Below are 22475 nucleotides of genomic sequence, written 5' to 3'. Positions count from 1 at the left end.
CTTCATTCCTTGTGAAAATGAAAAATTTTGAGCCAGAACTGCATTTTTGTGTAAAAAATGTAATTTTTCATTTGCACAGCCCAGTTGTATCAAAATTGGTGAAACCCCTGGGGGTTTGAAATGTACACTATACCCCTAGATGAATTCCCTGAGGGGTGTAGTTTGCAAAATGGGGTCACTTGTGGGGGGCTTCCACTGTATTGGTGCTTTGGGGGTCTTGCTAATGCGACATAGCACCCACCAAAATTCCACCAGAATCTGAGCTGCAAAATACAAAAATCACTCCTTCCCTTCTGAGTCCTGCCATGCACCCAAATGGTATTTTTTGGTCACATGTGAGGCATTGCCGTACTCGGGAGAAATTGGGGCACAGATTTTGGGGTGCTTTGTCTCCTTCATTCCTTGTGAAAATGAAAAATTTTGAGCCAGAACTGCATTTTTGTGTAAAAAATTTAATTTTTCATTTTCACTGCCCAGTTGTACCACAATTGGTGAAACCCCTGGGGGATTGAAATGTACATTATACCCCTAGATGAATTCCCAGAGGGGTGTAGTTTGCAAAATGGGGTCACTTGTGGGGGGCTTCCACTGTATTGGTGCTTTGGGGGTCTTGCTAATGCGACATAGCACCCACCAAAATTCCACCAGAATCTGAGCTGCAAAATACAAAAATCACTCCTTCCCTTCTGAGTCCTGCCATGCACCCAAATGGTATTTTTTGGTCACATGTGAGGCATTGCCGTACTCGGGAGAAATTGGGGCACAGATTTTGGGGTGCTTTGTCTCCTTCATTCCTTGTGAAAATGAAAAAATTTGAGCCAGAACTGCATTTTTGTGTAAAAAAATGTAATTTTTCATTTGCACAGCCCAGTTGTATCAAAATTGGTGAAACCCCTGGGGGTTTGAAATGTACACTATACCCCTAGATGAATTCCCTGAGGGGTGTAGTTTGCAAAATGGGGTCACTTGTGGGGGGCTTCCACTGTATTGGTGCTTTGGGGGTCTTGCTAATGCGACATAGCACCCACCAAAATTCCACCAGAATCTGAGCTGCAAAATACAAAAATCACTCCTTCCCTTCTGAGTCCTGCCATGCACCCAAATGGTATTTTTTGGTCACATGTGAGGCATTGCCGTACTCGGGAGAAATTGGGGCACAGATTTTGGGGTGCTTTGTCTCCTTCATTCCTTGTGAAAATGAAAAATTTTGAGCCAGAACTGCATTTTTGTGTAAAAAATTTAATTTTTCATTTTCACTGCCCAGTTGTACCACAATTGGTGAAACCCCTGGGGGTTTGAAATGTACATTATACCCCTAGATGAATTCCCAGAGGGGTGTAGTTTGCAAAATGGGGTCACTTGTGGGGGGCTTCCACTGTATTGGTGCTTTGGGGGTCTTGCTAATGCGACATAGCACCCACCAAAATTCCACCAGAATCTGAGCTGCAAAATACAAAATTCACTCCTTCCCTTCTGAGTCCTGCCATGCACCCAAATGGTATTTTTTGGTCACATCTGAGGCATTGCCGTACTCGGGAGAAATTGGGGCACAGATTTTGGGGTGCTTTGTCTCCTTCATTCCTTGTGAAAATGAAAAAATTTGAGCCAGAACTGCATTTTTGTGTAAAAAAATGTAATTTTTCATTTGCACAGCCCAGTTGTATCAAAATTGGTGAAACCCCTGGGGGTTTGAAATGTACACTATACCCCTAGATGAATTCCCTGAGGGGTGTAGTTTGCAAAATGGGGTCACTTGTGGGGGGCTTCCACTGTATTGGTGCTTTGGGGGTCTTGCTAATGCGACATAGCACCCACCAAAATTCCACCAGAATCTGAGCTGCAAAATACAAAAATCACTCCTTCCCTTCTGAGTCCTGCCATGCACCCAAATGGTATTTTTTGGTCACATGTGAGGCATTGCCGTACTCGGGAGAAATTGGGGCACAGATTTTGGGGTGCTTTGTCTCCTTCATTCCTTGAGAAAATGAAAAATTTTGAGCCAGAACTGCATTTTTGTGTAAAAAATTTAATTTTTCATTTTCACTGCCCAGTTGTACCACAATTGGTGAAACCCCGGGGGGTTTGAAATGTACATTATACCCCTAGATGAATTCCCTGAGGGGTGTAGTTTGCAAAATGGGGTCACTTGTGGGGGGCTTCCACTGTATTGGTGCTTTGGGGGTCTTGCTAATGCGACATAGCACCCACCAAAATTCCACCAGAATCTGAGCTGCAAAATACAAAAATCACTCCTTCCCTTCTGAGTCCTGCCATGCACCCAAATGGTATTTTTTGGTCACATGTGAGGCATTGCCGTACTCGGGAGAAATTGGAGCACAGATTTTGGGGTGCTTTGTCTCCTTCATTCCTTGTGAAAATGAAAAAAATTTGAGCCAGAACTGCATTTTTGTGTAAAAAAATGTAATTTTTCATTTGCACAGCCCAGTTGTATCAAAATTGGTGAAACCCCTGGGGGTTTGAAATGTACACTATACCCCTAGATGAATTCCCTGAGGGGTGTAGTTTGCAAAATGGGGTCACTTGTGGGGGGCTTCCACTGTATTGGTGCTTTGGGGGTCTTGCTAATGCGACATAGCACCCACCAAAATTCCACCAGAATCTGAGCTGCAAAATACAAAAATCACTCCTTCCCTTCTGAGTCCTGCCATGCACCCAAATGGTATTTTTTGGTCACATGTGAGGCATTGCCGTACTCGGGAGAAATTGGGGCACAGATTTTGGGGTGCTTTGTCTCCTTCATTCCTTGTGAAAATGAAAAATTTTGAGCCAGAACTGCATTTTTGTGTAAAAAATTTAATTTTTCATTTTCACTGCCCAGTTGTACCACAATTGGTGAAACCCCTGGGGGTTTGAAATGTACATTATACCCCTAGATGAATTCCCAGAGGGGTGTAGTTTGCAAAATGGGGTCACTTGTGGGGGGCTTCCACTGTATTGGTGCTTTGGGGGTCTTGCTAATGCGACATAGCACCCACCAAAATTCCACCAGAATCTGAGCTGCAAAATACAAAATTCACTCCTTCCCTTCTGAGTCCTGCCATGCACCCAAATGGTATTTTTTGGTCACATCTGAGGCATTGCCGTACTCGGGAGAAATTGGGGCACAGATTTTGGGGTGCTTTGTCTCCTTCATTCCTTGTGAAAATGAAAAAATTTGAGCCAGAACTGCATTTTTGTGTAAAAAAATGTAATTTTTCATTTGCACAGCCCAGTTGTATCAAAATTGGTGAAACCCCTGGGGGTTTGAAATGTACACTATACCCCTAGATGAATTCCCTGAGGGGTGTAGTTTGCAAAATGGGGTCACTTGTGGGGGGCTTCCACTGTATTGGTGCTTTGGGGGTCTTGCTAATGCGACATAGCACCCACCAAAATTCCACCAGAATCTGAGCTGCAAAATACAAAAATCACTCCTTCCCTTCTGAGTCCTGCCATGCACCCAAATGGTATTTTTTGGTCACATGTGAGGCATTGCCGTACTCGGGAGAAATTGGGGCACAGATTTTGGGGTGCTTTGTCTCCTTCATTCCTTGAGAAAATGAAAAATTTTGAGCCAGAACTGCATTTTTGTGTAAAAAATTTAATTTTTCATTTTCACTGCCCAGTTGTACCACAATTGGTGAAACCCCGGGGGGTTTGAAATGTACATTATACCCCTAGATGAATTCCCTGAGGGGTGTAGTTTGCAAAATGGGGTCACTTGTGGGGGGCTTCCACTGTATTGGTGCTTTGGGGGTCTTGCTAATGCGACATAGCACCCACCAAAATTCCACCAGAATCTGAGCTGCAAAATACAAAAATCACTCCTTCCCTTCTGAGTCCTGCCATGCACCCAAATGGTATTTTTTGGTCACATGTGAGGCATTGCCGTACTCGGGAGAAATTGGGGCACAGATTTTGGGGTGCTTTGTCTCCTTCATTCCTTGTGAAAATGAAAAATTTTGAGCCAGAACTGCATTTTTGTGTAAAAAAATGTAATTTTTCATTTGCACAGCCCAGTTGTATCAAAATTGGTGAAACCCCTGGGGGTTTGAAATGTACACTATACCCCTAGATGAATTCCCTGAGGGGTGTAGTTTGCAAAATGGGGTCACTTGTGGGGGGCTTCCACTGTATTGGTGCTTTGGGGGTCTTGCTAATGCGACATAGCACCCACCAAAATTCCACCAGAATCTGAGCTGCAAAATACAAAAATCACTCCTTCCCTTCTGAGTCCTGCCATGCACCCAAATGGTATTTTTTGGTCACATGTGAGGCATTGCCGTACTCGGGAGAAATTGGAGCACAGATTTTGGGGTGCTTTGTCTCCTTCATTCCTTGTGAAAATGAAAAATTTTGAGCCAGAACTGCATTTTTGTGTAAAAAATTTAATTTTTCATTTTCACTGCCCAGTTGTACCACAATTGGTGAAACCCCTGGAGGTTTGAAATGTACATTATACCCCTAGATGAATTCCCTGAGGGGTGTAGTTTGCAAAATGGGGTCACTTGTGGGGGGGTTCCTAACTTTTAGCATCTTATGGTGCCTAGAAACCTACATGGTGCCTAAAAAATAAGCTCATAAAAAGGAGGCTCCAAAATCAAGTAGGTGCTCCTTCTATTATGAAGCCTGTGGTTTGGTCAACGTGCACACTAGGGCCACATATAGGATATTTATGAAAACAAAAGAATTGGGGGAATCAATTTTTAGTCACATTTCTCTAGTAAAATCTACTGTGTTCCTTAGAAAAATGTATTAAAATTGCAAATCTGCAAAAAAAATGATATTTTGAAATTTCACCTACACTTTGTTTTAATTCCTGTGAAACACCTAAAGGGTTAACAAACTTCCAAAATGCTGTTTTGAATACTGTGAGGGGTGCAGTTTTTGAAATGGCATCATTTATGGGGGTGTCTCACATACAAGTCCCTCAAAGTCACATCAGAACTGAACTGGTCCCTAAAAAAATCAGTGTTTGAAATTTTCTTGAAAATTTGAGAATTTGCTATTCATATTTTAAGCCTCCTAGTGTCCAAAAAAATTAAAAGGAAGTTGAAATAATGATGGAAACATAAAGTAGACATATGGTCTATGTTAGTTATTAACTATTTTGAGTGGTATGATTATTTGTCTCACAAGCAGAAAATTTAACATTTTGCAAATTGCTAAATTTTCCATTTTTTTACGACATTTTGGTATTTTTCACAAAAAAACACAGACTGTATCGACCCAAATTTACCACTAATTTGAAGTACAATGTGTCACGAGAAAACAATCTCAAAATCACTGGGATAAGTAAAAGCAAAAAAAAGTTATCCCCACTTAAGTGATACATGTCAGATTTGAAAAAAAGGGCTCTGTCAGGAAGGCAAAAACTGGCTGTGTCAGGAAGGGGTTAAACTGTGATTTTATTTTAAATATATAAAAAAACCTGCAAAGTCAATCCAACAGTCTTATTATTTAGCGCTGCATAATTTTGTTTCTTTCATGACTATCTTTCTACAGGTTTGACACACCTGATATCATTGCAGCTGCTACTGAGCAAAGCAGTTCAGCTCACTGTGCCCCTAAGGGTGCCCTTTCCTGTCTCCGACAGTTAAAAGGGATACCCCAAATTTCCAAATTAGTTTTGAGCCTAGTGTATGGGCACCTTTAAACATACAACTCAGTGGATGTAATGGAGTCAGTTAGAAAGTCGGACACAAAACAGCTCTATAAAGTCGGACATAATTTAAGATGATTTATTTTTGGGTTGAGATTGACTCAGCAATGTTAAAAATTCAAGTCAATTACAAGTACAAAATGAACAGAGATAAAAGTGCATATGTAATGCAGGGTGAATCCTGAGGAAGGAGTATCTCACTCTGAAATGCGTTGTTTGGAAGAATATGACTTGCATTTGGGGGTAATTCAGACCTGATTGCTGGGCTGGGAGATTTCAGAGCCCATTGATCAGGTAAATGCCGCCCCACCACCGCAGCATCCCTGGGTTTCTGCCACGCCTAGCTTTGTTCTTGGCACTGCCATGAAGCAACCGGTTACCACCCCCAGATGCCTACTTCCTGTCAATCACCTTGTGAAACGGGACAGCAATCAAAACAATGTAGCAGGCTTTCATCACAAAACTATTTGGAGGAAAATAAAACCATTTTTTATTATATATAGTTTCTTCATTTGTTAGATCAGTTGTTTGTGACTGGCAGCGCTCTTATATGTATATATTTCCTGTTTCATCGCAGGATGGCCTAGTGCATGCGTACTACCGGCCGCCCGTATACGCAGCCTATCGATAGTTGTCTGCCATACCACTTCATGACCTATGATCAGGTCTGAATGACCCCCTTTGTTAGATGCTAAGGAACTCTTGTGGCACCATATAAAGAAAGAATAATAATGAAAAATATTGTTGTCATTATTATAGGAATGTAATATTAAATTTAGTGAAAGTAAATCTACTTAAATAAAAATATTTACCTATTAACGTATAGTATTATTTTTAAATGAACTGTACCTGTTTGAAAGGTGCTCTGACCTCTGTTGTTTTACCCTAGACACGGAAGGGCTCAGGGTTACATTAGACGTTTGAACTACCGCACGCGGAGCAGACTGCGAGATAGTTTGTATTCTACTGTGTTTGCTGGCTGGGGACTCAAAGTTCACAACACTACCATTCTTTCTTGGTGTAGAAGACTGTAGGGATGATTCTGGGCTGATGATGTCACTGTCTTGTTCACGCTTTTTATCATGGCCGTCCGTATTCTGGAATCGAGCTGAGATAACAAATTGTAGTTATATACACAATCAATGACACATCAGAAAAGTAACAAGCTTACTAAAGTGAGAACATCACTTACACCATACCTTGCAACATTTGAAGGAACAGAATTATGACACGAATAAGCCTTCCCCATGATCGCCCAAGTCAGACCCACATTGCTGTGAAACGTTATTAACCATATTAAGCTATACACAGTAATGCAAATAAAAATGGGGGTGACTCTTTGTGACAACGTAATAGATTTAATAAACACACAATTTAATGTAATATAATGTAATGTAATATAGTATAAAATTAGATATAAAACAATAATACAACAAATTATTAAAAGATGCGCGTGACTGCGTAACAACGGATTAGAATGGTCATGTTGCATTATTGTTTTATATCTAATTTTATATTACATTACATGAAATCACATTAAATTGTTAGTTTATTCTTTTTTATTTTTATTTGTTTATTCTTGTACAGGATTGACTCCCCGTCCCATTGTACCGCAGCTTGGCAAAGCAGCTCAACAATAAGCGCTCCATCAGATACTTGATATATTTTTTCTCGGCACATACACAGTAATGCCCCTTGCACCATAATATGCTCAACACAGTAATCCCATTTGCACCATATTAACCCCTTGAGTGGTGGGTTTTGCTGGGGCAGGACAAACCTATCAGGGCAGGTTTGTCCTGCCCCAGCAAAACCCACCACATAAAGCTGTAAGCCCCGCCTCACCTCCGCTCCGGCGTTAGTACGCCAGAGCTTCCCTGCAGTGCTGCCGCTGTCCCCCCTGCCTAAGCCGCCTGTCACATTCAGCAGTGACGTCGGCGGCAGGCTGGGGGATGTTCGCGGCAGCTCGGGAGGATTTGGGTGCCTGAGTGCTCCCGAGTCCCCCCGTGCCTTGCCTACCATACCCGAGCCTGCCGCTAACGTCACTGTAAAATGAGTGACGGCTGGCTGGCGGGTCAATGGAGCTCCGATCGCCGGAGCGAAGGTGATGGGGGGGGGCGACTGGAAGGGGGGGAGGGATCTAGAGGTGCTGCGCCAGTGGTGCACAACTGGACACCACTGGCGCACACCTATTCTATATTAGTGATATGCCCGGGACAGCCCGCTGCGGCAACGCAGCTGAGCCCGGAAAATTTCCGGCCATACCACTCAAGGGGTTAAGCCATACCCAGTAATGCTTTTTGCACCATATTTTGTTCTGCACAGTAATGTCCCATGCACCATATTAAGTCATACACAGTAATGCCCATGAATCTTATGTCCCATACAGTACTACTTCCCAGGACACCTTATTATCCCCCACAGTTATGCACCTAACACTTTAATATGCCTCGCAGTATGGCTAACTTTTACATTTATCTCCTCTACTGCATTGGCCATTTTGGGTGGGCCATTTTCAACAGTATTCCATGTGGTCAGTTGAAACGCCCCAGTTATCAGACATTTTTGTGTAAAGTTACTAAGATGGGCGTTCCATTGAAGATTGGATGTTGTTATGGGCAACCAATCAGATTCTATCTATTATCTTCTAGATAGAAGGTGCTAAATAATTAGAATCTGATTGGTTGCTATGTGCAACATGCCGTTTCAGTAGAATTCCCATCTTAGTAAAATTACCCCCTTTGAATACCTCCCAAACTCATCAAATTTGTTATACCCCATATCTGTTCAACTATGCCCACACCACTCCATCTCTTTCTGGTGACACAAACCATAACAGTATGGTCCAAATCAGAACTACTGAGAGATAAGTGCTTTGGGTGAAATGTGGGAAACCAGTTCTACTGGTACAAATATGTCCTCATACATCTATCCTTTTGGTACCACATGACGGAAGATGACTGGTACAATTTAGTAGCTCCGCCATGGATAACATTTCCCAGACTTTTGCATCTCTTTCAAAATTTAGCATCTGGGTCGCATTGTAGCTAAATCCAAAGTCACTTATAGTTTACTGGGATTTTAGGATTAGTTTCATCTGACAGATGTCTTAACCCTTTGAATGCAAGCGACAGTGTCCAGGGTACTCCTGCCTTGTCCTACTGTTGCATTTGCTTAGACAAAAGATTCAGTATAAAAGTATGTGGAGAGACAAATGGCGCAGCTTGTTCACAAAATCTGGGGCCTGCGAAAAGGGGTCTATTTGGCCCGATTTGAAGATAGATGTATGTGACACATCTGTAACGGAAAGTAACCGAACCAATAGTTACTGACCGATTATTAATTTCATTTTTCTGAACTGTACTAATTGCTATAAGCAACAGCACCTTTCCAGCTAATAAATCACAAAACCTACCTACAGACCTCTGAAACACTTTCTTCTTGTCCTCAGTTCTTTCCTGAAATAATAATAATAATAATGAGAATAATAATAATAATAATAATAATAATAACTAGTGCAATTGGTAGGCCACAGCATGTCCCCAAATACTGTACTTACAGTTTGGATCTGTGCTCGTAGCTGGGTGTTAGTAAATTTCAGTGACCTTGCAATGCTCTGAAGATAATATATTAACATACTACAATAAAAATAAACACATTATAATTCACAGAAACAAAATACAAATAAGAAACAAAGGGGGAGATGTATCAAACCGTTGACAGAGAAAGTGGAGCAGATGCCCATAGTTGACGATCAGGACCACCGAGAGGTAAGGGGGGGGGGGGGGGGGGGAGCGGGCACTAATGATCGGAGCCCGGGCTTGCTGGAGGGGCCTGGCGGGGGCCCTGGTCCGACCCCCCCCCCATATCTTCCCCCTCTGTCACTCCCGGGTAGAAGCAGCAGCACACACCTATAGCATGTGCTGTGCTGACAGCAGGCTCATCATGAGCATCTCACTGACAGCGTGAGTGTGAGCCTGCTGTCAGCACAGCACATGCTGTAGGTGTGTGCTGCCGCTCCTGATGCTGCTTAAGTGGGGGGGTATGCAATAGCACTCCCCCCTTGACTTTAGAGTGTAGAACCCACCCTAAACATTTTGGGGGCGTGGCCTAATGCGATTAGGCCATACCCACAAAATTTTACCGGGGCCCGGAATACCTCTCGGCAGCCCTGCTGACGATCACTTTCTAACTGTCCTTTTATAGACTGTGCTAGATAAATAGCTAGAAACTGGCCGCAGAAGGGGAACTTCTCCACTTTATCTCTCTCAAATGTCTGATCTAGTTCCCCTAAAGAAATATATTTGTGACAGTGTTAGAAAAGTCTACATATGTTATGTTATATCACTTGCTTACACGTCATTCTTTTATTTTAAATTCAGAGGGTTTTTTAATTTCAGAGGGTTTATCAAGTAACTAAAGTTAAGAAAGATTAAAACAAAACTAATTGAGTTGCAATGTCATTACTGTAAGAGTGGCTGCACAAATAATTATTTTCTCCATTATCCATTTTCTCGTCTTACGTCATGGAATCACATATAATTTGATGGGCTATTCTTACCACAGAGTTTAATTAGGAATAAAAACCAGACATATCTGATTACATACAGTAAGTCCCTCCTTTTTCCAAAATTAACACAAGATAACCCTTGTACATTCCATCCACAAGGATCCAATTCTTTGGTTGGAGTCTATGGTGTAGATTTACTAAGAGGGGAGTTCTATTGAGATTCTGTCTATTCTAATCTAGAACGTGCTAAATAAATAAGTAGAATTTGATTGGTTGCTATGGACAACATCCCATCATCAATAAAACTCCCATCTTAGTAAATTTACCCCATGTGTGTACAGAGGGACAAATTAAGGTTTGTGGAGTCCCCAAGGCAAATACGTTGTATGGGCCACTACAATAAAATAGATGCCCCTACGTCACTATACAGTAGGCCTCTAAGTGTATACAGTACCTACCCAGTGCCACTAAGTACTCAATAAGCCCCTGGTTGGGTTCTCTCCGGTCCTTCTCATACAGCTCAGAATGGCTCTCTAGTCCTGTCATCAGAATCTGCGCTATATGCACTGTGCTTACAGAACACAGTGCAACAGCAGCCCCGCCTGGGAACAGGTACCGCTGGGCCACACTTGCCTACTTTTGAAAACTAGTTTCAGGGAGATTATAGTTGGTAGTAGAATTTTGCACAGCACCCCATTGAGGGTGTGTGTCATGCTCCACCCAAAGGGCGTGTCTAGTTCCATATATGGAGAGAGTGTGAACTTGGCATCTAGAAGCATGGGTGTGTACTGCTACATCTGACAGGAATCTTTTAAAATTACTTATATCTAAATGTAGATGAGTCCCAAAGCAGTTAGTAAGAGCTACTATACTTGGTAAAGTGCTGGGAAATGGGGCTGATGATTCAATGTAAATGTATCTATCTCTCAATCCTTTTTTTGCCAACAATGTAACACTAGGTGAAATTAGGGAGATTGTTAGACTAATGAGGGAAAGAGGGAGATTGCAGGAGGGTAGGCAGCTGCAGGGCCGGCAACAGAAATCTTGGGGCCCAGTACATAGACATCTCCCGGCCCCCTCCCAAAAAATTAAATAAACATCCCTCCACACACATTTCATATTTTATATATATATATATATATATATATATATATATACACAACAAAGATATAGAGTGCGCCTTTGTATGTGTCGAAACCACCACCATAAGACAGGTGTATAATTGACACTTTTTTGTAATTTCATACAATTTATTAAAATAAATAAAAAGATTTTTCAGCAAAATTTCATTCGTATGCAGTCATATTTTCCATCATTCCAATAACCCGACGCGTTTCGTCACTTGGACTTCATCAGGGGTATAACAAAAAATGACTCTAGGTGGTAAAAAACAAAAAGTTGGCTTAAATATTTAGTGCTTTTATCACATTTATGGAATTACATATATAATAAAAATTCCATAAATGTGATAAAAGCACTAAATATTTATTATATATTATAAAAAGCACTTTTTATTTATTTTAATAATAAATTGTATGAAATTACAAAAAAGTGTCAATTATACACCTGTCTTATGGTGGTGGTGGTGAAACATACAAAGGCGCACTCTATATCTTTGTTGTATCTATTGTTCTCCTTCCCCCACTAACATGGGGGACTTATAGAGGTGCGGCCCACTATCTCAGCGCAGTGAAAGGGTTATCTCTTTATATATATATATATATATATATATATATATATATATATATATATATATATATATATAGTGCCAGGGATTTACCACAGTCAGGGACAGCAGGGATCACACTGGTAATAATTTCTCTGCCACTGCACTGCTGAGGGGGGTGCTGTGGGTCTGACCGGGGGGGTGGGCAAGGGAGCTGCTTGGACCCCAACCCCAAGTATGAGAGCAAGTTAGCTGCTGCACTGTGCGCTGACTTTTTTTTCCACTGACTGTTCTGGCAGCAGCAGGGAATTGCAGGTTTGGAGAAGAGACTCTGCTGTGGGCTCAGTGACAGGCAGAAGTCTGTGCGTGGAGATACCTTGCGTCGTACGGCTGCTGCTAGAGGAGGGAGGTGCCGGGCGGCGCAACTTCACTGGCAAAAGTTGCAAACTAGGACTGTAAGAAGATTTCACAGATGTTTAAAATTCCTTATGTGGGGTACACACCACGACGACCCGCTCACGATGCACATTGTGAGCGGGTCGTCAGTGTTTCTGCAGACCCGCTCACGATGATGCGGGGGGGGGGCACGACCCGCTCACGATGTGCACCGTGAGTGGGTCCGATCCGATGGCGACCCGCACCCGGCTGTATGGTCGTTATTCAGATCCTACTTGCAGCAGGTAGGATCTGAATAACAACCGACCGACCCGCGGGACCGCACATCGGATCGGTATCGGTCCTCACCAGGACAGAAAAGGGACCAATCAGCACACAATCTACATCCAATTGGTCGGAATTGGATCTAGATTGAGGGGATCGGGCCCTAGTCGTCCTGGTGTGTACCAGGCATTAGATCAGAGTTTCCCAAACTCTGCCATTACAGTTTGGATTGGACTCAATCATGCATTCTTAAAACCTGCACTATAATGGCTGTGAGTCAATATTTTAAATTAGGACTCTGTCCATTATGTCCATTAAGGATCCATTATTATCAGCTAAGTATTAACAGTATGACAATTTGTGACTGTAGGCAGTCCCTTTAGCAGCTGGATTGCAGATGTGACTGTGGGCTGTAGGAATGTCAAGTAGGTATCCAGACTGCTGCAAAACTTTCTCAAGGAGAGTGGTAAAGTCCAAAGTGATGTTTATCAGGAGTCCAGGTAGCAAAAGCCTGCACCACTAATAATAAGGCAACCCTAATCAACATAATGGAGAGAGTCCTAACAAAAAATATGGACTAACACAGGAGCCAGGCTGGTGGATTTATATCATAGGATGTTTAGTTATTTGATGGAATTGTGACCCACAAAGTGATTGTTTTTTATTTAATAAATATAAATATTTACTACCAGCAACCCAAGACTGGTGACAAGGGGAGGGGGGGGGGGTGTTTGGAGGGGGTGTTAAAGGTGACATTTCTGTACCCGTGGTGACCATCAGGTGCACAAAAAACAGGGCAGCAGCACCTAATAATCATTTAGGACCTGGCTTCAGGTGGCCAGAGAGGACCCTGAGCTCAGCCACCTGAAGCTGGGTCTTGAGTTGTAGGGTCCTGTTGGAAACCTTTTGCTGTGTGGAAACCTTTTGCTCCATGATCCCTGTGTGCTCTAAGTTCGGCGTTGGGTCCCATAATGTCATAATGTCTTGGGGAGACTTCCTGGGGAATATTTTTTCTCCAACTATGGGGGTTATTCAGTTCTATTACAACGGCTGCCAATTCTCATGGCAGGCGATAATTGAACGACTGCGCATGCGTACGGCTGGTAGTATGCTTGTGCGAGGCTATCTTGCGATACAACTGCAATGCAACTTTGACTGACAGGGAGAGTTGCACCGGCTGAGCAGGTTCGGGGCTACTCAACAGTATGTACACAGTGTAAAAAGAGTTTGATGGTGAGTGAGTGTGAATGGATTTGAAGCTAATTGCAAGCCTGCAATATTTTTGCAAGCTTTTTGCAGGCTTGCACAGGGCCTGCTTTCACTGGCTGGGTGGTGATTACCTGATTGCAGGAACCCCCTATGTTTTCTCTCTCTAATACCGCTTTCAGACCGCACTCCGAACACGGCTTATTGCTGTGTTCGCGGGGCCTAAACACGGGTCACGGTGCGGTCTGAAAAGGCCACCACGGGTCGAGCAACACGAGTGTTCAACCCTGGTAATGACCAGGGTTGAACACGGCTATGACCCGTGTCAAGTGCAGTGTGAACGGGTGCCTGGGTCGAGCGACCCGTGTCCCGTTCACAGTATGGAGGAGGCAGCACTGTCAGCTCCAAGTACTGCCTCCTCCCGAGCCCCCGATGACGCGCCGCCGCACAGCACCGCCCCATGTGACGTCACCGATTCGGCAATATGCCGTGTCGGCGTTGGAACTTTCAGATTGCATTGCCGTGTTGCTCTGGGGATGGGACCCGTGTCCTAATCCCGTGTGCGACACGGCATTTGCGGTCTGAAAGTAGTATAACTTGCGGCACTGTTCCTGTCTATAAAGCACGTGTCTGTTTCTCCTTCTTTGAGGTGAGTGGCAGCTGGTCACACAGTATGACCCCTCACTAAACTTTCCTCCAGGATATTACTCAGAGTTCCCTTTAAGGCAGCACCAGGCATCAGGCAACCTCAGACAGGAGACTTCTCAGCTGTGGTGAGTGCCATTGGCTGGATAATCAGGCACCTGGCACTCTGACCACACAGTTACAGCCATTGTAGTAAAAATTCAAGAATAATCACCCCCAACTACGTACACATGGCTCCCCAAGATTTCTTTCGTTGGTCCAGCTTTAACAGTCCATCATATAATACTATTCTACAGCACTGGGTCTGGGTTATGCTTTATTTATAGTCTATTGAACTTTTGGGGGGCTGATAACCTATTAACAAGCTGCTCATGACAGCCCTTATAAATTGTGGGGACTTTTTACATATTTGCATGTATCCTTGTCTATCCAGCAGTTGATGTGAACGTTCTAGCACACTTAAAGAACCATATATGCAGCGACAAGCCATATAGCAAAACAGTTGTATTTTAACCTTGCTTGTTGTCATGTATCGGTTTTAATGTTGCCTTAGGAATACTGTATCTTGCAGTGTTTGAAGCCAGGTTCATGGTCCAAAGAACACTTACAAGAGAAGGAGTAAAGCTGGAACGACCACGACAGGGCTGCTGACATAGCTCATCACCTTGTTGAACCAAGCGGGAAAATCTGCTTCAATGGTTTCTGAAATGATGTCATAAATTTTCTCTTGTCCACTGTTGAGATAATTGCGAAAAAGTTATCTCTATAGTACATAAGCTTCTATAACAGATACAGTAGTAGTAGAAATAATGTTATCATTTCACACTTTTCTCAATTTTTTTTTAAAGTGGTACATTTTATACATAATTTATCATATGATCTTATCATTTTTATTTTCCTTGTGTGGATCCCTCCACCTTACCTGACTCGTGCTATCTCCCCAGTGATATATTAGGAAAGATGGCACAGGGGCTGGCAAATGTGATAGATACTGCAGGGGAACAGGGGACAGTGGGAGAAACTGCAAAGGAAATGTAGACATTGGGCCAGATGTACTAAGCTTGAAAAGTGATAAAGTGGAGAGTGATAAACCACCAGCCAATCCACGGCTAACTGCCATGTTACAGGCTGGGTTTGGAAAATGAGAGCTAGGAGTAGATTGGCTGGTAATTTATCACTCTCCATTTTATCATTTTTCAAGGCTTAGTACATCTGGCCCATTGATAGGCTGCAGGGAAAAAGGAGACAGGGGACGATTTATCAATGGATATTTTCCACTTAATCCTCAAGGGTTTGAATCATAGGCTCAAAAAAGAAACCTGGGCACTCATGTGTTTTTTCAGACACCAGGGCTGGTGCCACCACTAGGCAGGTCTAGGCATTTGCCTAGGGCGCCGGCCACTGGAGGGCGGCAGTTCGCCCCTCGCCCCCGTGCAAAGGGGGTCCATCCAGGCTTCTGACAGAAGCCGGCAGTGGTGTCCTTGCCGCGCGGGTACCTCCTGCGGGTACCTCCTGAATCTCAGCCAATCAGCGTGCGCCGTGTGGCCAGTGTTTTCAAAACAGAAGCGCTTCCCGCATCGCCACATAGCGCTAGTTATTTCTTATTCACTGAAGGGACCCCCCCCCACCGCCGCCAGCTTTATACTCAGCGCTGCAGGAGGTACCCGCGCGGCAAGGACACCACTGCAGGGCTGGCTCCTGTCAGGGGCCAGCCTGGACCCCCCTGCCCGCTCCCCAGATGGTGCAACAGGTACCCCAGCACCGGGGCGCCCCTACCCCGACTCGCCTGGGGCACTCCGGTGCCTTGCACCGGCCCTGTCAGACACACCTACAAACTGGCACGTTTCGCCTGATAAATGCCACTCCCTGTCAGTCAAACTGTTGCTGCTTTGTAATTAATACATGTGTGCATTCTCCTTTGCTATTTATTGCAGTGCACGTGCATGGTGAAGGCGGCACATGCGCAGTCGTTTGATATTTGCTCGTTTTGCGAATTCTCTGATTAACGATCCATGCTGAATTAGGCCCCATGGCAATACATTTTAGCCCCATGTTGGCAATACATATTACCAAAACAGAACTTACCTAAATGGTCCACAGTTTACGGATGGCTTGTACCTTACTATAGCAAAAACAGTTGGCAGCATGCACAGGAAAAGCATGAACAGGAGCATGGCAAGGTAGAAGTTATTGGACCTGCAAGAGAAGAGATTGTTGATATAAAGTGAGCATATGGTAACAAATGATATACAGTAGGCTTCCTATCTCATTACATAGAATGCTCAGACAAGCAGGGGATATGAAGTAACCTAGAATGAGTTGCAGCACTAGATGGACTTTCTTTCTATAATGACTATCTATATTATATTTTTCCACGGGACATTACCAGTTTTTTGGGACTATCCCACCCGTGGCCTGCAGTGTCCCACAGTGTGGGAGCAGTTGGGAGCATGTACACAGCGTCTATTCAGGGAGGGAAGGGGGCATGGGGAGCAACTCAGACAGCTCTGGCCATGCCCCCACAGCCCCCACACTGGGATGTGGCCCAGGTAATTCCTGCAAAGCCACACACTTTTTCCAGAGGCCACTACCCTTTTCAGAAATGCTCACGGCAAGGCTGTGCGGGAGTCCCGAGTCCCCATAGCAGAATGTTGGGAGTATGTGTACTAACCATCATTTGTATTTGTAATGTAGATATTATATTGAGCAGAAGAATTGTGTTACTGTTCATCCAACACTGTTTGTTCCTAACCTTGAAGCCCGGAATACTTGCTGATGTGGGACATTGCAGGTTAGTACTGCCCAGCTTCTTAGATACATCAATCCTATCAGTTTGAAAACATTGAATGCCGGCAGACATGGAGAAAAAAATGCCCCCATCCTGCAAAGGTAAAAAAACCCTGTATATTCACAAGTATTCAGGTATACAATGTTAAATGTACAGTATACTGGGAGTATATACCAGATCATTCCTTGATTGTAGACCAAATGCAGAACATTCTCAGCGATTTTGAATTCACCATATTCTGGCTAAAATTGTTAGGTATAAGAAAACATTAATTATAATACACAATATTTGCTTAAAATATTCTATTTGATAAAGGATGTTTATTATTGAATATGACATAAACATAGCTCAGTATCAGTTTGCAGCTGGGGTTACATTCAGCAAAACAGGCAAATGAAATGATATCTTATTGTCTTGTTAAACATCCAAATGTCATTCAGCTTAATAGCTATCCATACTTAGGGGGCAGTATTCAATGAGGCTGATTCGCCATGATCTACGGAGAATGTGTGCTATTTTCATGCTCTAAGGTGAATCTTTTTACTGAAAAAGGGAATCGCCCTATTCAACGTGCAATATTCAACGATGGCGGACAGTGAATGACGGACAATTCACCGTCTGATAGTTGTATTCAATGAGTGAGTGTATTCAATAATCAGATGGCGAATTGCTTTCTAAGTGATTTTCGCCATGTGTCACTGTGTAGCAATCGCCATCTTTTTATGGTGACCCGGAATGTGAACTTTTAAAATAAAGTTTTTTTTCACTGATCAGGAGCAGTGCAAGCGGCTCCCTACCCAGTCCCCTGCTAGCTCTCCTGGGGAGCAGCTTGTGCTGCCTGGGTCCCGGGAAGCCCTCCCCCCCCCACACATATATTCTGGGGCAGACAGGGAGACTTCCATCTCCCTGCCTGCCGCCATCCCCCGGCTCGCCGCAGGGTTTAAGAATCGCCGTCAGGGTCAGCAAGCCCCTGCGGCATTGAATACGGTGACAGTGAGGGCTGACAGCGAAGGCTCCAGCCCTCCAGAACATGGCGACTTTGCAGCGAATCCTAAACAGGATTTGCTGGACATGCCAAGTATTCACATTGAATACTTCCCTTAGTGAGGACAGAAATGAAGAAATAATCTCCCCATACAACATCATATTTACACATATTAAACAATTACAATGAAACATGACAGAATTACATTTGTGTTCAATGACAGATTCTGCCATACTCTAGTCCTGACCCATACTGCATGCTGTAATTACTAGTACAGTGTTTCTATGCACATCTGTTATAGGCTAAGAGTGGATCATGGGCACTGTTCATGTGTGTACTTTGGGAACAAATCCTGGTACTTGTTTCCTAGAACGGCACCCACGATATTGGCATCGCAAGGAAAAAAATTGCGTTGGTCGCATCGCATGCGGCTAAAAAATCGCATGCGATGCGACCGACGCGATTACCGCGATTTTACATAGGGGACAATGTTAAATGGCCCAATTGACCCGATTTCACATAGGGAACAATGTTAAATGGCCCACAGACCCCAAATAGCCACCCTGAAGTGTGAAATGGCCCCCCCAATTGTTAACATCACCTCACGATCAACGTCAACCCGAAGCGTGGCGAGCGCAGCGAGCCCCGCGAGGGGACGCGGATACCTTCACAGCTATACGCGTCCCCTCGCGGGCTTCACAGGTATCCGCGTCCCCTCGCTGCACTCGCCACGCTTCGGGCTCGGTGGCTCACTGCGCTCGCCACACTTTCTATTATCGACTCCACGCCGACGTGGATAGTGGGGGTATGAAAAGGTCGGAGGACGTGTACCGACTCTCCCCTCGCGGGCTCGCTGCGCTCGCCATGCTTCGGGTTGACGTTGATCGTGAGGTGATGTTAACAATTGGGGGGGCCATTTCACACTTCAGGGTGGTTATTTGGGGTCTGTGGGCCATTTAACATTGTTCCCTATGTGAAATCGGGTCAATTGGGACATTTAACATTGTTCCCTATGTAAAATCGGTAATCGCGTCGGTCGCATCGCATGCGATTTTTTGGCTGCATGCGATACGACTGACGCGATTTACATTTTACCATGCATTTCTATGTAAAATCGCGGACATCGCATCAGTCGCATCGCATGCCATTATAATGGCATGCGATGTACATGCGATGCCCGCGATGGGCGCCCTTCTAGGAAACAAGTACCCAAATTCTTGCACCTGAAATTTAAATAATGTTAAAAATCTGTAACCGGAACATACGCTGGAATGCCAGTCCAGACAGGCTCCATTCAGCAATCTCTGCCATTCTGGAGCTTGTAGTGCATGTCCCCATTCGAGGAGTGTCCAATCTGAAGTTTGCATGTGACAGCTGAGGGAGAGATTACGACCTCTTTGTATGGTCCAGACTGTTCCGTTTTTTTACCACATCCCGACCCCAGGCCATACAGGGAGGCTGTAATCTCTCCCTGTCTCTCTGGTGGCAGGTGTCACACACATCTCCACCACCTGCCTGTCACCAGGGAGATGGGGAGGGAGAGATTACAGCCTGCCACCCTTGCAGCTTTTTTTCTCTATGATTTGTAACATTTTGTAACATTCACAAATATAAGTCTTATACTCACAAATTTACTTTCTAGGTCCCAACAGCAGCAGTCACTCAAATACCGCACAATCAGGCCACGAAAGAAGTCGATTAGGAGAATACTCGCCACTGTGAAAATCATATCAATAATGGAGAGCTTCAGCATCTCCTGCAATAGGAAGTACAGTAGGAAAACATCATAGAAGTTCGGGATTTTTAAAGTGCTGCTAATGCCAAAATGCAAATTGGTCCAGCAATTATAAATGTGGGCATCTAATTTTATAGCTGTTATATGAACTTAGTATGTAAAACTGGACACACCTTTGACAGCAGTTTCAATTTAAACTATGGGGGTGGGGCTGGAACTAGGGTGACAGCTCCAGGGCCTCCACAGATTAGCTTGCCAAATGGCCAACAGCAGACAGTATAAGGCTTGGTATTAGTATGCATATGCTCCCAGCCCCGTATGCTACAACCAGAGCCAGATTAAGGTCTAAATGGGCCTGGAGCTGAAAATTATCAATGGCCTATTATGCACAATAATAGGGGTTGTGGCCAGCACCTAATAATGTGGGGGGCGTGACCAGTGTTCTGTTTGGGTGGTCTAGTCATGGGTGTGTCTGTATGTGTGTAAATACTTTCAACTAATTATATATGCCTGGAAAAGGCAGGGGGCTGGCATAAGAAAAATGCAGGGAGATATATTGGCGGGTGCCCTCCAAAGGTGCACATGCAGGATACCGATGTTCTAAGATACTTGCAGGGTGAGGCAGCATTCCAGTCATAAAAAAAATACTGAAAGCCGAAACTTGGTAGACAACATTTCAGCACCTTTTATGTGGCTACCTAAATTTACCACACCATATACCACTTATACAAATCATGCAACACAATAGTAACCCCCTTATACTGTACTTGCCTCTTACACATTGTGCCACATGGAATGAGCCAAAATTCACACTGACTGAGCCAAAATTCACACTATGGCACACAGATTGAGTCAAAATTCACGTTATGCCACACAGATTAAGGCAAAATTCACGTTATGCCACACAGATTAAGGCAAAATACACATTTTGCCACATGGATTGAGCCAAAATACACATTATTATACCAAACAGATTGAGCAATAATGCACAATATGCTTCATAAATAGGGGCATTGCGCGCTGAAGGCGCGCATTAAAAATTTACACCATAATGCCCATTACATGTTAAGCCAAACACCATATTCTCCATTACGTATTATGCCAAACACCATAATGCCTATGAAACATGATGCTACTTAAGTGTTGCTTACCAACATGTTCATTGCCATGGGGTTCCATGCTTATTGCCAGGGGTTCCATGCTCATTGCCATGTGGGATTACATGCTCATTGCCAAGGGGGAATACATGCTTGCGGTAACTGGGGGATAGCCGGGCAGAAATGCCAGCCATTGACAGCTGGGCAGAGAGCAGGGGGCTGCCTGGCTGTATTCAGAGCACTGCATGTCCCGGCTATTTGAAATAATACCCCTTTCACACCAGAAAATGCAGGGAGTTACCCGGGAATATGGCCCCAAGATCATGCAGGGACATTCCCGGACTGGACCGTTTTACACCAGCCTAGTCTCTGCATTTTTTTGTGTGAGGGAGAGAGAAAACAACCCCCGCCCCCCTTTAACCCCTTCCCGACATTTGACGTATATATACGTCATGGCCGGGAAGTACTTCCCGACACATGACGTATATATACGTCATGACTTCAAACTGTCACCCCGTCTCGAGACGAGGTGGCAGAGGGACAATGTCTGCTGTCCCTGACAGCAGACATCCTCCCTCATTGCCCAGGGGGGGCAGCGATGCCTCCCGTCTTGGGCGATCGCTGCTATTGGCTGTTAAAAAGTGAATAGCCAAAAGTAGCGTTGAAATGCATTGAGTGTAAAATTTAGACTCTGCTGCCCCCTAGCGTCCAAAAAAAATAAAGGCGGTTTAAATAATGATTTAAAAATAAAGAATAGATATGGTCTTTGTTAGTTATTAACTATTTTGAGTGATATGATTATTTGTCTCACAAGCAGAAAATGGAACATTTTGCAAATAGCAAAATGTTCCATTTTTTCACGACACTTTGGTATTTTCCCCCCCCCCAAAAAAACTGTATCGACCAAATTTCACCACTAATTTAAAGTACAATGTGTCACGGGAAAACAATCTCAAAATCACTGGGATAAGTAAAAGCAAAAAAAAGTTATACCCACTTAAGTGATACATGTCAGATTTGAAAAAAATGGCTCTGTCAGGAAGGCAAAAACTGGCTGCGTCAGGAAGGGGTTAAAAAACCAGCTACATCTTCGGAACCAACTGACCGATTTACATGTAGGCTTCAAATGATTTTGGTCCTGTGAAACTGGGCCATTTGGTTCCAGAGAAATCTGTCAAACAACATGAACAGCCATGAAATTACATTTCAGAAATGAAAAAAAATTGGTTCACCCGCAATATCTCTAGAACCAATGAACCCATATGGACCAGGTATCAGATTGAAGGCCCAGCGATTTGGGTTCGACTGAGATCAACCTCAAGCTTCTGTGATGCCAGAGGGGGAACTGGCAGCCGTTGGAACCGGGTGGAGGTCGGAATTAGCGGGTCCCATGTTATCCTATGGGGAAAACGTTCCAGGTTTGCCTGTCGGTATCTCCGGTTCCCGGGGGGCTACCGACACGGGGCTGGGCTCGTTGGAAAGCTCTGGCCCTCAGCTACAGAATGGGCCTATTTGGAGAAT

General features: G+C 44.0%; 1 protein-coding gene across 1 annotated transcript in view; it reads right to left on the bottom strand.

Moving 5' to 3' along the window:
- The window catches only part of TMC3 (transmembrane channel like 3), an 81788-nt gene that overhangs the window by 8529 nt on the left and 50784 nt on the right, over positions 1–22475 (bottom strand). The window contains exons 14-21 of the mRNA XM_083180214.1: positions 19750–19878; positions 17312–17379; positions 17102–17230; positions 16435–16545; positions 14958–15083; positions 9222–9300; positions 9078–9120; positions 6512–6770 (exon numbers count right to left, since the gene is read on the bottom strand). Of these exons, the coding sequence (XP_083036340.1) occupies positions 6512–6770; positions 9078–9120; positions 9222–9300; positions 14958–15083; positions 16435–16545; positions 17102–17230; positions 17312–17379; positions 19750–19878 (944 nt within the window). The remainder of the gene's footprint in view (positions 1–6511; positions 6771–9077; positions 9121–9221; positions 9301–14957; positions 15084–16434; positions 16546–17101; positions 17231–17311; positions 17380–19749; positions 19879–22475) is intronic.

This window comes from Crinia signifera, chromosome 4 (assembly GCF_055691185.1).
Source record: "Crinia signifera chromosome 4, ASM5569118v1, whole genome shotgun sequence".
Lineage (NCBI taxonomy): Eukaryota > Metazoa > Chordata > Amphibia > Anura > Myobatrachidae > Crinia > Crinia signifera.
This window is presented reverse-complemented; position numbering and strand designations above follow the sequence as displayed.